At 41.6% G+C, this 16,275-nt stretch overlaps 1 protein-coding gene across 2 annotated transcripts in view; it reads right to left on the bottom strand.

Annotated features, from left to right (window-relative positions):
* Positions 1 to 16,275, bottom strand: part of FAM83B (family with sequence similarity 83 member B) — a 70,623-nt gene that overhangs the window by 41,470 nt on the left and 12,878 nt on the right. For both annotated transcript variants that reach the window (XM_072944797.1, XM_072944796.1), the window contains exon 2: positions 11,460 to 11,963. In XM_072944797.1, coding sequence (XP_072800898.1) covers positions 11,460 to 11,903 — 444 coding nt within the window. In that variant the 5' untranslated portion in view covers positions 11,904 to 11,963. The remainder of the gene's footprint in view (positions 1 to 11,459; positions 11,964 to 16,275) is intronic.

Consider the following 16,275-nt stretch of genomic DNA (forward strand, 5'->3'; position numbering starts at 1 on the left):
GAGCCCCACATACACCGGGCTTGTCCTGCACTCTACCATCAGGCAGATCGTGAGGACCCCAGTGTAACAGGACCTGCACAAAAGCGTGGTGAGAATTCAGCGGTTTGCCCGGGGACAGCAGGGAAGGTCTATGGGAGGCCATACTGACCTCACCGATGGTTAAGTGCTCCGTCTGGGTGCGCTGCCTCGGGTCCAGCACAGGCAACTGCTTTTCCTACTCTAAATCCTAGTATAATTATTTAACCTGTTCTCTTCACCTCTGCAAGGAGGTAACAGAAGCTATCGATCTCAGAGAGCTGTTGTGAATACAAATATTAGTACATAAGAAGAGCTTAGAACACTGCCTGGTGCGTCCCAGTCAATAAACGCCAGATATGATTAATGTCATTAACAAACATAGTCCTTCCCAGTAGAGAAGGAACGGACATGATCCAAGAGTCCGGGGATGGAAATCAAGATGCCTGAATGCTTTCTCTCTGTCCTGAGAGTTACTGCTCATGGGGGTGATGGCTTTTTGGACTTTCTCAATTTCCAACTTGCTCATTTGTAAAAACACTACCTGGTTACAAACCCTAGATTCTTTTTTTTTTTCTTTTTCCTTTTATTTTTGGTAACTGTTTTCAAATTACAGCAGGCTTGATCATGACTACACGGGATGACTCAGATACTGAATTTTTTTTTCGCAGTTATGGATTTTCCAGTAGCCCGTATTGGATTGATATTTAGCCAAATGGCAGTGTTTCTCCATTTTCACATTTATTTACTTGTTCAAAATATGTGCTTGAATTCTTGGAGGGGAAATTGATAGGTGATGATTAATAAGACATTAATACAGCCCAGTGGAAAGTTTTGGTTTGTGGGGGGGAAAAAAAGGATACTTACTGATTTTTCTGCTTCAAGGGTAATTATTGAGTAGCTAATAATCATGTAAAAACAGTTATGAGGCTTTCTTTGTTTCTAAAAGAATATGAACCTGACACTTAGATCAGCAGGGCTGGTGTGCCAAGGGGTGGGAGGAGGGGAGGGGACAGGTGGAGGGAGCAGGGATCCGCCCTGCCCTCAGCAGGGGCTACCCTGGTGAGAACAAAAACATTATCACTGGTGTGACTTAACTGACAGTCGCCAGCACGTGGTGTCATAAAAAGCAGGCTGCGCTTCACTCAGTCTGATCATTGTCTTCAAATTCCCGAGAGACAGTGAACTTCCTTATTACCTGCACCCAGAGCAGGTGGCTCCCCCCGCCCCTGTTTTATGCCCTGGCTTATCAGCCCAGGACATCAGGTATTTTATTATGGGAAAAATTCCAAGTGGAAAAAGCAGGAGGCACATTTTTATACATAATCACCAGGATGATCTCAAGTATTTCACATAGGAACATTCCATTTCAGAGATGGATATAAGGTATTAAAATGCACGCGCGCGCGCACACACACGTGCATATGGTTTTCTCTATATCTGTGTTTCTCTTACAAGGAAGACAGTGTCTAAATTTTATTTCCTTAACCCCTTCCTGTCTGCTTTCCCATATTTTCCATAAGGAATCTATGTACCAGTGGTCAGAAAAAATAAACCTTTATCACATATATTTGTCAAACTGGTTTGCCTATAAATGTTTTATGTATCTACCTCAAAATGTTTCTACTTTGAAACTTCAGCAAGTATCTCTATAACACTCTGATGCTTAAAGAGGAAACAGGTGGGAAAAAAAAATCCAGACCCTTTGTAGTACATAGGTCAGCACATAGTGTCCAGACGCCCCCAACATCTTATCTATACATCTCCCAGGAATCTTTTAACACCTCCCCCAAACATCAGACTCTAAACCACTTGAAGCGTTTCTCTTCCCACTTGTACGACCGAACAGAGTGTCTTGAGCACAGCAGGGCTTCCGTAAGTATATATAACATTAAACTACGTGCATATACTTGAAACTTTTGCACAGAAATAAATTTTATTGACTTAAAATCAGATAATTAAGACATTTTAAAAGTAGCTTTAAGACCCCCCACCCCTCCACCAAATCACCTTAAGACACAGGTTGAGTTTTCTCTTCCAGCAGGAAATTAAAGGTATATTCTCACTTCGGGAAGACGTCTTGCTTTGTACTGAATTCAGTGAGCCCCAGGTTTCTGTTAGCCGTAGGTGAGTATTACCCAGTTTATGTTATGACCTGTTTTGTATTTCCCTCTATGTTTGCACTAACTGACAAAATGTTAATCTGTCCAGCATCCAAGGTGGTGGTATCACTGACTTACTCAGAAACACCTCGTGACTTTCACCGTCTTTATCTGCAAACCTGGACTGAAGGACCTTCACAACTGGATCTCAGTCTCTCCCTGCCTTCCTTTTCCCGGCCCCACTCTACTCCCTCCGCATCCCCTGTTGTCTGAAGAGCCACGCTGTCCACCGTACACCTCCTACGCCTCAAAACTTATGATCCAAAGTGAGCTCTGAAGAAAGCTGACGTCCCAAGGGACCCTTTCCCAAGTTCTGGTCTTCTGTCACATGACTGGCAAATGGGGGCGGGAGGTTCTGCTTGTCTGCAGGTGGTGGAACTTCCTGCTTTACCAGGTCCTGGCCCATCAGCCAGTCTTCTTAACACACTCTCTGTTTAGCTCCTCCTTCGTGTCTGAATCTTTGCCAGGTACTTCCAAGGCTATCCCTCACCTCTGCCCTGAGGGTCAGGGTTACCTCCAAGTCCAGCCGATCTGTATGTAGAGTCCAGTGTGAACCCTAGGCTCTATTCAGACAGGTGCGTAGGTCTTGGTGGCTGGGGTCACCCGTCAACCATCTCAGGGCTGCGGTCAAAGTGACAACCTAAAGGTCTCTGTGCCCGGGTCTCTGCCCGCTTCCTGACTCCATCTCTGATGACTCTGAGGCCACCTTCAAAGGACGAGGCCATCACCCCGGTGGCTCAGGCCAGCAGTGTTGCAGTGATTTTATATTCTTCCACTTACTTCACAGCCCACATTTTACTGCCTTCAAAATGTACCCCAGATCAGACCATCACTGCTACTACCACCCTGGCGATCAGTATCAGCTCACATTTGAATTATTTTAATAGGCTCTGAAATGCCTGTTCTTGAACCCAGACAGTCAATGTCCAAGACTGCAGCCAGAGGGCTGCTTTCAAAATACAGCATACTTCAAATCAATCATGTCATTCTTTTGCCCAAAATTCCCCAGTGGCTCCCCATTTTACACAGAGCGTAAGCCAAAGTCCTTAAAACAGTCCACGAGGACCTCCGTGGTCTGGCCTCCATGGTGCCCCTCTGAACTCACCTACTCACCTCCCCTTTGCTTTCTGTGCCTGGCATCCTTACTGTCCCTCTCACACACGAGAAGGGCTGTTCCTGCCCTGAAGCTCATCCTATGCCTCATGTGCTCCGCCCGCAAATGGACACCTAGCTCATTCCTTCTTTCCTCAAACCTTGATTCCAACATCACTGTCTTAACCAGGCCTACGCTGAGCACCCAATTTAAAATATTCTGGGCATGTATCTGAAGGGAACCCTACTTGGAAAACATACATGCACCACAATGTTCATAACATTACTATATATGATAGCCAAGACATGGAAACAATCTAAACGTCCAACGACAGATGGCTGGATAAAGAAGCTGTGGTATATTTTATACAATGGAATACTGCTCAGTGATTAAAAATAATAAAATAATGCCATTGCAGCAATACGGATGGACCTGGAGATCATCATTCTCAGTGAAGTCAGCCAGAAAGAGAAAGAAAAATCCCATATGATGTCAATTATGTGGAATCTAAAAAAAATGGCACAGATGAACTTATTTACAAAACAGAAACAGACTCACAGACCTAGAAAACAAACTTGTGGTTACCAGGAAGGGAAAGGGGTGGGAAGAGATAAATTGGGAGCTCGAGATTTGCAGATACTAACTACTACACATAAAATAGATAAACAACAAGGTCCTACTGCACAGCACAGGGAACTCTATTCAATCTCTTGGAGTAACCTGTCATGAAAAAGAATCTGAAAAGGAATATATGTATGTATATGTATGATTGAAACATGATGCTGGATACCAGGGATTGACACAACATTGTAGACTGACTATACGTCAATAAACAATTAGAATTAAAAAAATAATAAAATCATGGAGCAAACAGCCACCACCACTCTCAGTCCTCCTTACCTGACCATTCCTGTGTTTTGCTTTGTTTTTCTCCATAGTATTCCTCATTTATTACACTTACTAGCTATATCTCCCTACTTGTATAGAACTGCCATTCACAGTCAGGAGCTTTTCAAATTATATATATATATATTTCTTTATTTGGGGTGGGGGTAGAGGAGGTAATTAGCTTTATTTTTAGAGGAGGTCCTGGGGATTGAACCCAGGACTTTGAGCATCTTAAGCATGCACTCTACCACTGAGCTACCCCCTCCCCCAAAGTCAGGGTTTCGTTGCTCCTTTATTCTCCTATGTATTCTCAGAATTGAGAACTATACCTGACATGCAGCAGACATCAAACACATATTTGCTGAATGAATGAGTTGCCCGCCCTACTCTTCGCCTGTTAAGGATGGCCGCAGTCACGCTGAGCCAGTCAGCGTTGAACCTAGCAGAGGCCAAAGGACAACCTCACTGACCGCCCTTCTCTTATGTCTTCGAAGTTCTCCTCTATTTGAACTCAGAGAACCCAATTCTTTCCAATGCCTCCTGACCTAGTCCACATTCTAGGTGCTACCCCCCATTAACGGATCATAACCTCCTGTCAGTTCCGGGTATGTCATTTCTGACTTGTAACAGTAGCCCCCCAAACGGCCCTGTGCCCGGCCCACGGAGAAACTGCTGCTTCCACATCTCCACCAACTGGTCTCCATCCCAGACCCATAACACCCCCACTTGGGAATACGCAGCCATGGATACTTTACGATCATGATCCTTTTGGACCATTACCACTGACTGAGCGTACCTGTCACAAGAAAGCAAGACTATTCATCAGTAAAATACAGATAATAAAAATACCTATTTCACAGGGGTGTTGCGAAGGTCAATGTAAGGTAATGCATGTAAAATGCTTAACGGGATGTGACATGTAACAGTAACAGTACACGTTGCTCTCAGTAGCTTACATAATGTGAATGCACTGCTCAAAGTCAGATGCTAGCTCCAGTCCTGATGATACAATCCAACCAATTTTCTCAAGGTAATCTGAAGAATGACTAAGACGTGAATAACTGTTATAAAAGGATACACTGCATGATGAATCTGTGGCAACTGCAAGAGAATCCTTTCAATAAAAAATGTCAGCCTGGTGTGATAGACCATCTCAAAAAGCCTCAAAAAAGCAACCCTCCAACACATGTCCTATCTCTTTAGGAGGACAGATAAGCAAAAGAAAGATTACATCCCTTTAACCTCATGAAAGTTGACTTTTGATAAGATACGTCAATGAGGACCTGAGGTTCTAAGCTTATCACCTCACTCAGATGCAAGCTACATTTTATTTGTAACATTTTAAACAAGAATGCCTGCAGAGCCAAGCCTGGTTCCCCTCATTCATGATTCCCCGGCTCCCTATCAGAATACCATCTGCCCTTTCTCCTCTGCAGATTTATTTTTCTGGCTTGGTCCTAAAGGCATCTGAGTTTGCAAGATCGTTAAATTCTATCTCAGTGAAATTTAGGTATTATTTAAATTTTTTTTTAGTTTTTCTTGGGGGGAGGGGAGGTGTAATTAGGCTTATTTATCCGGAGGGGGTACTGGGAATTGAACCCAGGACCTTGTGGATGCTAAGCACACACTCTACCACTGAGCAATACCCCCATCCCAAGAACTTTTTCAACTCTTAATAGCTGTGCATAAAAAAAGATGCCTTTACTGCACATATTGAGCATAAAATATGTATCTAAGCTGTCTTCACAGTAGGTGCTGTTTTCAAATGTACATACTTTTTGTGGAATCAATATTTTCCCACTTTGAACCTTTTAAGCCATAACATTGGGGAAACGCTGGGTTGCTCTCTAATGCAGTGTGCATAATCACCAAGAACCTTCAGAAATGTGTCTGAGTCTTTCCGGGAAACAGACATTTCACCAACAGCTAATAACCCGAGCGGGCACTCCTGGTAAGATGCTGTCTTGTTAGAGACTGGACTTGGTTAGTCATGGCTCTCACTTTTAAAGAAGAAATCACAGAGATGCCAAAATACAGGCTGATGGATTTTTTTTTTAACCAAATAAAGGTCAGGAATAATGTAGCAAGAGGAGAAGGAGGTGAAGGAAGAGGAAACAGGAGGAGGAGAGGTCCTTGTTGTCTCAACAGAGTCAGCCACTTTATTCCGTTCTCACAAGGATGCTAGGACTATGAGCATCTCCACGTTACAGACGCAAAAACTAAAGCTCAGAGAGACTGCAATGTAACGTCTTACAGAAACAGCTGTTTGAGTTGGGATTCAACCCCGCCTTCACTGGCTCCAGGGTTCACAGCCTTCCTGTCATCTCAAGAAGCCTCTTTGAAAAAGAGCATTATCTGAAGTTGGGCAATTCAAAACTAATAGAAAACAAACAAACAAAAAACTGAGGCTGCAGCTTTTTGCCTGTGTAAGTTATGAAGTCAGTCAAGGAAGCTCAAAAACCCATTTTGCAATTAAGGTTCTTTCCTCTTTCCTAGCCCGTAAATCACCAGCGTTATCGGCAGTGGTGGGAGACAGAAGCAGGGGATGGATGAGGAGAATGTGGACCGTGTCATCTCTGGAGAGCGTCAGGAATTTGGCATAGGAAGAGTATGCACATACAGACAGGGTCACAGGGAACGTGGCGAAGTCACTGCAATTTGAACACAATTTTTAACAAGATTTCTCTCTTTCTCTCTCTCACTGTCTCTTTCTCTCTCACACACACACACACGTATATACATATAAAGCATTTGATTCAAAGAAGAGGTATTCAAATTAACGTCACAGGATACTAATGGCACTGAATCTGACGAAGCAAAAGCTCTTTCCTGGAAGAAACTAATTTTGACTCAATGAATGAAATATTCACAGTGAGCGTGGGAATAGGGAGGGTGCAGAGAGGAAATTCTTGCTAAAAATTGGGATGATCAGGAGGGAGAGAACCCCAGTCTAATAAAGGCACTGACGGACACACACATTTATTTCACTCAGCTGCCAGGGATACGCTTGCAAGCACTGGCGGTGAAGGTGACACGCTGTGACGGGATAAATGTTATTCGCACGGTGAACTCATTCAGCGAGGAGTCTGTGATGTTGCAATCATCTTGAGTTGGTAAGCACTATTAGAGATCTGGGTAGGTACACGAGGTTTAAACAACACAAAAGGTTTTGCCTCATATCTTTCATTAAATAAATGAAGATGCCCGGGGAGGTATAATGACTAGTTCAATCCATAACTAGTTAGCGATCAAGCCTCTTGTATCGTATTACTTTTTTAAAAACTTTTTCTAACGTTCTAGATATGCCTTTTTTAATATTTGATTTATTTTGTTTGTGGGGTCTTTTTTGTTTTTCTTGGCTGGGGGGAGGTAATTAGGTGTATTTATTTAGTTGGTTATTTTAATGGAGGGACTGGGGATTGAACCCTGGATCTCGTGCATGCTAAGCATGCGCTCTAACCACTGAGCTATCCCCCACCCACTCCAGATCTAGTCCTACTTTTATAACACAAGTCACATCCCAGGAAGAGTCCCCACCATCAGTTCACCTTCCCTTTGCCGCCATGGGACCAACTGGTAGTTAATGTTTCTTTGTATTACTAAGAACGCCCTGGGCCATAACAGCCACACCCAGGAATGGTAACTCGGGAGGAACCAAGACCTAAGTGCAGAAGATGCGGGACAGAGCACCTCAGGAAGTAGTGCGCCCTAATTCTCACTAGACTTTTGCTTCTGTGTCTCCCCGACTACGTATTTCACAAGAGTTCAGTCACCTCTCAGAGAAGAAGCCAGCCTAGAATTAGGAAGCAGAGAGGCAAACAGCATTCTGGTTAAAAACTTCCATATTCAGGACTATCAGAAACTATTACTTCATGGATATCTATCTCTGAGTGGCTAGAAGAAAAATGCCTTTAATGAAAGATGACTTTTTCAAGTAATTAGAAAGGCTCCTTTCATAAGAGGTATTCACACTAATTAGGAATAAATGCATATATCATCTTGGGAACACCTCTTGAGAGATAAATAATTGCCTGGGAAAAGTCTTGTTAGATGTTATCAGACTTATAAAGTTGAACTAAATGTAATTATGTCAACCACATAGTGAAAACTAGAAAGAGCTTAGAAAAAGAGCCAGTAAATAAAAATAAAATCTGCTTTTAGTACACAACATGTTACCTGTAATTGGGTTTTCCTAAAAGAAAATTCTGAAATAACCAAATAAGCAAATATACAAAAGGGGGGGGGGGAGAGAAAGGAAACAAAAGAAAAAAAATTAAAAAGTGTAAACAACTTCTAAGTGACAACTGGCAAAAAACAAAATGAATAAATAAAAATAAATCCATGGACTTTTGAAATACTATAAAGATTATATGACTCTAGGTAAGTAAATGCATATACATCAGTGAAATTCAAAAACAAAGTATTTCCAATCAAGAGAGCTGAGACGGCGTACCACTTTTATTTCCTCTCCCAGAGGCCTGGAAGGGGAATTTGCTGGTTATGATCAGACTTCAAATGTCTGGATCGCTAAGAAGATTGCTTTTGGATTCTTTTCAATATTTTAAGATTTTTCCACTATATGACATTTAATTTCATAGGCACCTTATCTCAACTGCGAACACAACAGTGGAAAACGAATTTAAATTCTTCTCTGAGACGGTCTCCTGGGTTCTTCTTTGCTGGTTCCTATAGCGCTGCTTGTTAGGACCTCATCTCTCCAAAGAGTTCCACAATGTGGATTGACAAACGACTCTCCCTGCGAAACGTGGAGGCGGGAATCTTTACCCTAGCCATTAAAACGAACATTATCCAAGCCCTTTATGAAAAGAAAAGAGATCATCCTCTTTACAATGCCATGGTAACTGATTGGCCAAGAAAGAGAATCTGTCCTCTGAAGATTGTTCAAGAACAGGAAGTTTATCATCAAAATAAGCTTCCATTGATTCCGAAGGTTTATAAGACCCGGACTTATCTGCTGAGTGAATAATAGTCACAAACAGCAGAGAGAAAGTTAAAAAGGCAATGTCTTCCCCTAAGCTGGCATTTCATAATAATATTTGTTCTTCCTATTTTAACATTTTCTGCAAAACCTTGCTCGGTTGTGAGCTGAATAGTCTCAAATTTTGTAAAAATGGGGTCAGTAACTTTTTCTTCCCTGGAGTGCTGGAGCCTTCAAAAATCTTCCAACAAACATAGTGACATAGGAAGCAATTTCTAAAATACTTGAGGAATATACACCCCAGGCATTTATAGCCCGTTTGACCTCAGTATTTATTGCACCTGGTTAGAAACGAACACCTTCTCCAATGCTTTTGGAAAAAACAAAACCAAACCACTAAGTTATCTGTTATGATTTATATTGAATTTCAAACATACCCAATTTATAAAGTTCAACTAATTCTCTTTCTTTGAATTCACCTTGGATATGGACATACAAGGGACTGTACGTACCCTGAGGATGCATAAAGGGAAAACTCTTTCTGATTTTATGCCACTTGGGTTTTGTGAAAGAGAAGCAAAAGATGATAATACGGTTTTACAGCCCGGACTTTGAGTTCTTCAACTCGCTAATTCAAGTGGGAGTTCCTAGCAGACAACGATCAGGTGCAGGATACGAGTTTTAGAGGCTCCCTAAATAAAGCGCTGCCACATTAGGTAGAAAAAAAAAAAAAAACATCAGAAGGTCATGGCTAATGTTCAGTTTCCGGTGAACAGGAGCCCACGACCTCATGCAGGTCCTGAATTTCATTTTGCATCACGGAAACGCAGTGTCCCACAGGAAGCGAGCTATGGTGCAAGTTGACTAAGCCAACGACCAGGCTCACCACGGTTCAAATGCAAACGCGAAGCTTCGCTGGTGTACTTTTCACTTAACATGGTCGGTCATTCAGGAACGCGGCTCCCCAAACAGAAATCTGCACACGTTAGTGCTGGACGTTTGTTGTTTCATCTTTACAGGGACTCATGTATTGTCTTGACTTTTGCTCTCTTGTTTTACAAAATCCAGCTGTAAAGTCTGTTCACAGAGCGTAGGATGGCCCGGTTTTTCAAATTCTCATGGTTCAGTTCAGAAAACCGAACTGACAGTTCAATGTGTTCAATTAAAGCTTGGACTCCTACCAGGGTGCCTGACTCCATAACTAATTTTTAACAACTGGAATAGATTAGTGCTTCCGTTAATGGAATCCTGCTAAAGGAGTTAACAAGGCTAAAAAGTAAAAAGTCAGGGTATTTGAGCTCAAGAGGCTGAGGGTGGGGGAACACCTTACTTTTTGCAAAGCCTGCATTTGACCTTTGTCCTGTAATCCTAGGTGACACAAACTACAATGGGGGGCTCTTAGTTATCTGTCTTGCAAACTTGTGTGTCCATGTGGGTTTCAAGGGTCCAATATGTCTGTACTTCATAAAAGCATGCTTTTCCCAGCACCTCTGTGTCTTGTTGACATGAAAGAAAGCAATGCCGTGTATGCGTGCATCCTAAGTTCCCTTTTGGATCTAAATTTCTATACTGTGTCGTTTCTGTAATGAAGAAATAGACACTTCATAGTGAACAATCGTAACTGTCTTCATCCATTTTAAAACTCAATAAACAGCCCGGGATATTTGGTTGTAGTTTCCAAAGGACCTACTAGATTGACTAAAAGGACATTTCTGCAGATTTATCTGAGCTCTAAAACAGAATGTCTGAGGTTTATCAACCCACATAAATATTTAACGAAGAGTGCCGAGTCCCTCAGATGCTGAGCACCTCCAGAACATCCTCCAGAATTTTACACTCTCATGCCTGATTTTATACTGTTTCCACACAACTCAGGAGGAAAATAAGTAACCTATGGTTTATTTATAACCTATGGTTCATGGTTTATTTATATATATCCAGAGCGAGAATTAGGGCTCAGTCCTGCTGAGAACCGAGAAATTTTTACCAGATTTACCAACAACATACTTCCTTTCAGAGATTAAGGAAAATTTAAGTGATTTACACTATGAACACATCATTATCTCCTTCCCAGTCCACACATCTCAACTTTCATACATGAAGATCTCTCAGGTGGACGTACATTACAAGGAGAAGGAAATTCTCCATGTGCAGCAGGGGCCCAACCCCACCCTCTCAGATATTTGCAAAACAAGGGAAGTACCACCTTCGCACGTATCCAGAGGTATATTTCCTGAAAGTGATTGGCATGGTCCACGCACATAAAGACCCTTTCATTAACATACATATACATATATATCTGATACACTACTCTGGTGCTTCCAGATGTTTCAAAGTTTTCATTTAGAAATAGAAATGTTACCTTTCTGGCTTCTTTTATCATCTTCCGAATCGTCTCCTTAATTGTAAGTAGCTGTGCTCTAGGTGGATGGAAGAGGAGGTCAATGTGGGTGCCCCCCGAGAGTCCGGGCATCACACACGGCCAACCTAAGTCAAGGTTCGGAGCTTCCACGTCCGACTCGATGGGCCAGTAAGTTCCCGAAGAGGAGGTATCGTCGCAGGAATTATCAGGGCCATATGCTGTACTTGGCGTCACTTTCTGGACATTTTTCAAAATATAATTAATCTCTTCCTCAGCTAGAAAGTCTGACACTCGTTCCTTGGCAAGAAATTCCTGGTACGCATCCAACCCGTGTTCAATCAGCGTGTCAACGGCCACTCGATACCATTCCTTGTAGTGAGGTTCAATGTAATTGTCTGATTTACACTCGTCATTCAGTGACGAAAGCATTGATGAGGTCTCCATGCTGGCAAATCTCTGACAACAGCACTTTCAAAAGTCCATTCGCGCAGTGACGGGCGGTATCTGGGTGTTTAAAAAAAAGGAAATCAAGATCCGTTAGAATGCTGTAATCAGATGTTTTATAATCCATGTCAATTGTCATTTTTACTTTGACTCATTTTCACTCCCAGTAGCTCAATATCACATACATTTCAAATCCAGAGTGGCATGACTAATCCCATAATTCATATATCCATCACAAACCAGCCAAACAGATTTCTTTCTACAGACTGCTTGCTAGTTGATATTGTTTTTCCAATGTACCTCTAAATTTAGTTTTTCAGGCAGAAAACCCATCTTCATTCTGTGACATCCCGACAGTCCATCCTTCTGAACTTTAATCTGGGATTACAGATGGTAGGATCAGTTTCTATAAGCCTTTTTGATTTGGGTGTCAAAATATGTTAAAATTGAATTAGAATAAAACCAATGCCTGGCCAGCCATTAATACAAATCTTTACCGAGTAATTGTTAGGCATATATACTGATGAAATATTAATGAGATGAGGAGACAAAAACGAACACATGAAACTGTCTGTTACGCCTTTGAACAAACACATATATTGCTAAGGGTCAAGATGAGTACTGTGTGTGGTCAATGCCTTCAGAATAAATGCAAGTAAAGATCAATATAGAATAAGAGTGATGGGCAGGAGGTGGGGTTCATCTGAACCTGGGGTGATGACTAGGAATATGGTAAGGAGGCAAGAAGGAATATTTTCACCCCACCTAAGAATGTAAAACATAAGCAAGAGCACAGAGCAGGAATGGATTTGGACATAAGGAGTTAATTAAAACAAAAAGAAAAACCTTGGTCTACTGGAAATCAGGATCCTTTCATTAGGGGGAGGAGGTAAAGTTGAACAGATAAAATGGCGCCAGGCATGGAGGGACACTGGAGATTTTTGTGTTCAACAAAACTTGCGTTTAAAACAATCAGTCTGTCGGTGTCAGGGGAGTGAAGGGGAAACAAGCAGCCAGAAGAGCATTTCGGTGTTCAAACTCCCAGTGAGGACGTGACAAGGACATTCAAGTGATGGTTCAAAGCACGAACTCCTGAGGTTTGATGGCTTGACAGCACAGAGGTGATAAGGCAATGGAGGACCTCAAAGGCAATTCGGATTTCTCTTGGGACTCAAAATCTGCCTAGCCAAGCTCACGCCCCACCCCTCACAACGCCCACAAAGTTGTTATTCATTCTCTCATTCATTCACTGCGTGGGATACTGGACTGGATCTTATTTCAATCAAATCAGGGACTTTGCAGTCTTTTGAAGTCACGGTCTCCACTGGGTGGATTCAAACCAAGTACAACTCTGTGATGTACTAGAGGCACTGAAAGGCTGATTTGACCAAAAACATCTCTGACAGCAGCCCCCCCCCCCCAATTTACAACTTTCCATTTAACTCAGCCTTTTGGGTCTCAGGACTATGAAAAGTCAAGCCTGTTTTGGGAGGGTAACCCAGGAAGCCATCACCATTGATTACATCCTTACCTGAAAAGATGTAACGAGAGTCACTAATCCTAGACAGGACTCATGAAGGAAAGGAAATGCGGCATTTGCATTCTGAGCAACGCAGTCTTCCCGCCCCAAATGGTATTATGGTGGAGATTTGGGGTAACACGCTCTCACTCCTCCATGGGCAGGAGGAGGAAGAAATACCAGGCTGTCTGCTAGTGTGAGAGACATGGTATGAAGAAGTAAAATTTGTTTCTTTCATTACCTAACTAAAATGAATCTCTTGACACACACCAGAGGTCCAGTGCAGAAACTTTCATAAATTTCTCAATTGATGCATAAGGTGCCACCTGTTTGCTAATGACATTTTGTTCAAGTCCAGTGATTCTCAGCAGGGGAAACTTGATCCCACCACCACCTCAAGCAAGACAAATGTCTGGGGGTGTTTTTAATTATAGATGAAGATTGTGGGGAGGTATGTTACCGGCATGGAGTGTGTAGAAGCTGCCAGACTTCAGTGCCGAGGACAGCCACCTACAGAAAGGAATTATCTGGTCCAAAACATAAATAGTGCCAAGGCTGAGAAGTCTTCATCAAGTTCAACTCCTACGCTCACCTCTCATGCATGACATCATACCACTAATTAATGACCTTTCCGATGTTCATCAAACACATGTTTTTGCACTTAACGCTCATTTTTAGCAAAGAAATAAGGTTTTTATTTGCTTGGCAGGTTCAATCCATTTAATGAAAACATACCTCCTAAGGTTCAGTGAGGTGTGGGTTTAATCAGATAATCCCAGCCCACGAAGGGACAAAAATCCAGCAATCACATGAAAATCACATCGATTATTGGTGATTGTGAAAAACGGGAGGTAACTGCTGATCGCTCATCAAAATCCTAAAAATTTTTTAAATTTAACTTTTGAATTCCTGTAGCATGCTATGCTAAGCGCCTATGACTTATTTGGAAATTAAATTGCCTAGGGTGCTTTAAAAAACCATATCCACTTCTGAGCTTTACCGATGCAAATATGTACTTTGCAAAGAAATGAAATTCATTCCTGAACTATGTGTAAGCTGGAGAAAACAGAGGTCACTAGGATGATGAAAGCAAAATAAATCCATGAAGACACTGAGGAAGCGTTAATTGTGGAGGAAAGAAAAACAATTGAAAATGAGAAAAAAAAAAGTGAACCACTATAGGACTAATCCAATATGATGCAGAAAAACACATCGTAGGAAAAAATGCAACAGCACTGAAGCTGAGATTTTATGTACAAGAGTTAAGATAAGAAATAGAGGGGGAGGATATAGGTCCGTGTTAGAGTGTGTACTTAGCACACACGAGGTCCTGGGTTCAATCCCCAGTACCTCCGCTTAAAGAGTCAATAAATAAATAAATCTAGTTACTTCCCCTCCTCACACACACACACCAAAAAAAAAAAAATACTTAATAAAAAAAAAAGATAAGAAATAAACACACTTGATCTATTCCACTGGAGAGGCTCTCTTCAACCATTGCCCTAGTGATAATTCATTTATTACAAGAGCTTTTTTACAAGGGGTACCTGTGAAGGAACTGTCTACAAACAAATTTTAATGAATGGAGAATGAGGTAATTATACCCACATAAATGGCGGCTACAATAAAATAATACCTGTGTTTAGCTACAGACTTACTACAGCACTTTCAAGGGTTCAACCACTGAACATTTGAAGGGATTCACTGGAGAACAAAATTAATTGGGTGTGCCTTTAAACATGCAAAAACGCATGGCTTGCCGAATAACCATTAAAAGCCCCAGGAAGGGTGTTCTTTTAACATACAGGATAGAGTTAATGAGGAGAGAAAAAGAAAATGTCGCCATGATACAAAAGCTGAGCAGACCGCTAGGCCACCTGCCAGTTAAGTGACCCATTCAGAAAAACAGCCTTGTAAAGTACGTGATTCAAACCCTGGCCTCAAAACCACTACGTACCGCATTTGATATCAAATTTTTAGGGTCATTTGCAGACAGTATAAGTTCCAAAGGTTAAATTTGAAAATACAAAAGATATAGACAACATAAAAAAACAAACAAACCTAGATTTCTTGGAAGGAGGGTATACCTGAGTGATAGAGGGCATGCTTAGCATGCACGAGGTCTTGGGTTCAATCCCCAGCACCTCCATTTAAAAATAAATAAGTAAATAAATAAATAAACCTAATTACCTACCCCTCCCCGCCCCCAAAAAAACACCCGAAACAATAAAAAATAAAATGTGAAAAAAATAGATTTCAATTCTTGGGCCACTCTGAAAAACAGTCTGGCAGTTCACTTACAAAACTAAATGCAATTAACGCTACGCACTTATGCAGACTATGCAATTAACACACGGGGCAACAACCACACTCCTGGGACTGAACCCAGAGAAATGAAAATTTATCTTCATGCAAAAACTTGTACGTGAATGTTCACAGCAGCTATATTCACAATAGCTCCCAACTGGAAACAACTCCAAGTCCTTTAATCAGGTGAATATTAAACAAACTGCGGTACACGCATACCAGGGAACACGTCAGCACCACAGTGAACCACCTTCTGACGCCTGCACCAACCTGGGTGGATCTCTGAGTGAAAAACACCAACCCCCAAAGATGACACGCTGCATGATTTCATTTCTCCAAGTCTTCTTTATATAATATTCTTGACATGACAAAATTATAAAAATGATCATGTGTCAGGAATTAACACACATTACTACATATAAAATAGATAAACAAGGACCTACGGTAGAGCACGGGGAGTTCCATTCAATTGCTTGTAATAATATATAATGAAAAAGAATCTGAAAAGAAAAAAATATATAGGTACATATATGTATAACTGAATCA

Source organism: Vicugna pacos, chromosome 20 (assembly GCF_048564905.1).
Source record: "Vicugna pacos chromosome 20, VicPac4, whole genome shotgun sequence".
Lineage (NCBI taxonomy): Eukaryota > Metazoa > Chordata > Mammalia > Artiodactyla > Camelidae > Vicugna > Vicugna pacos.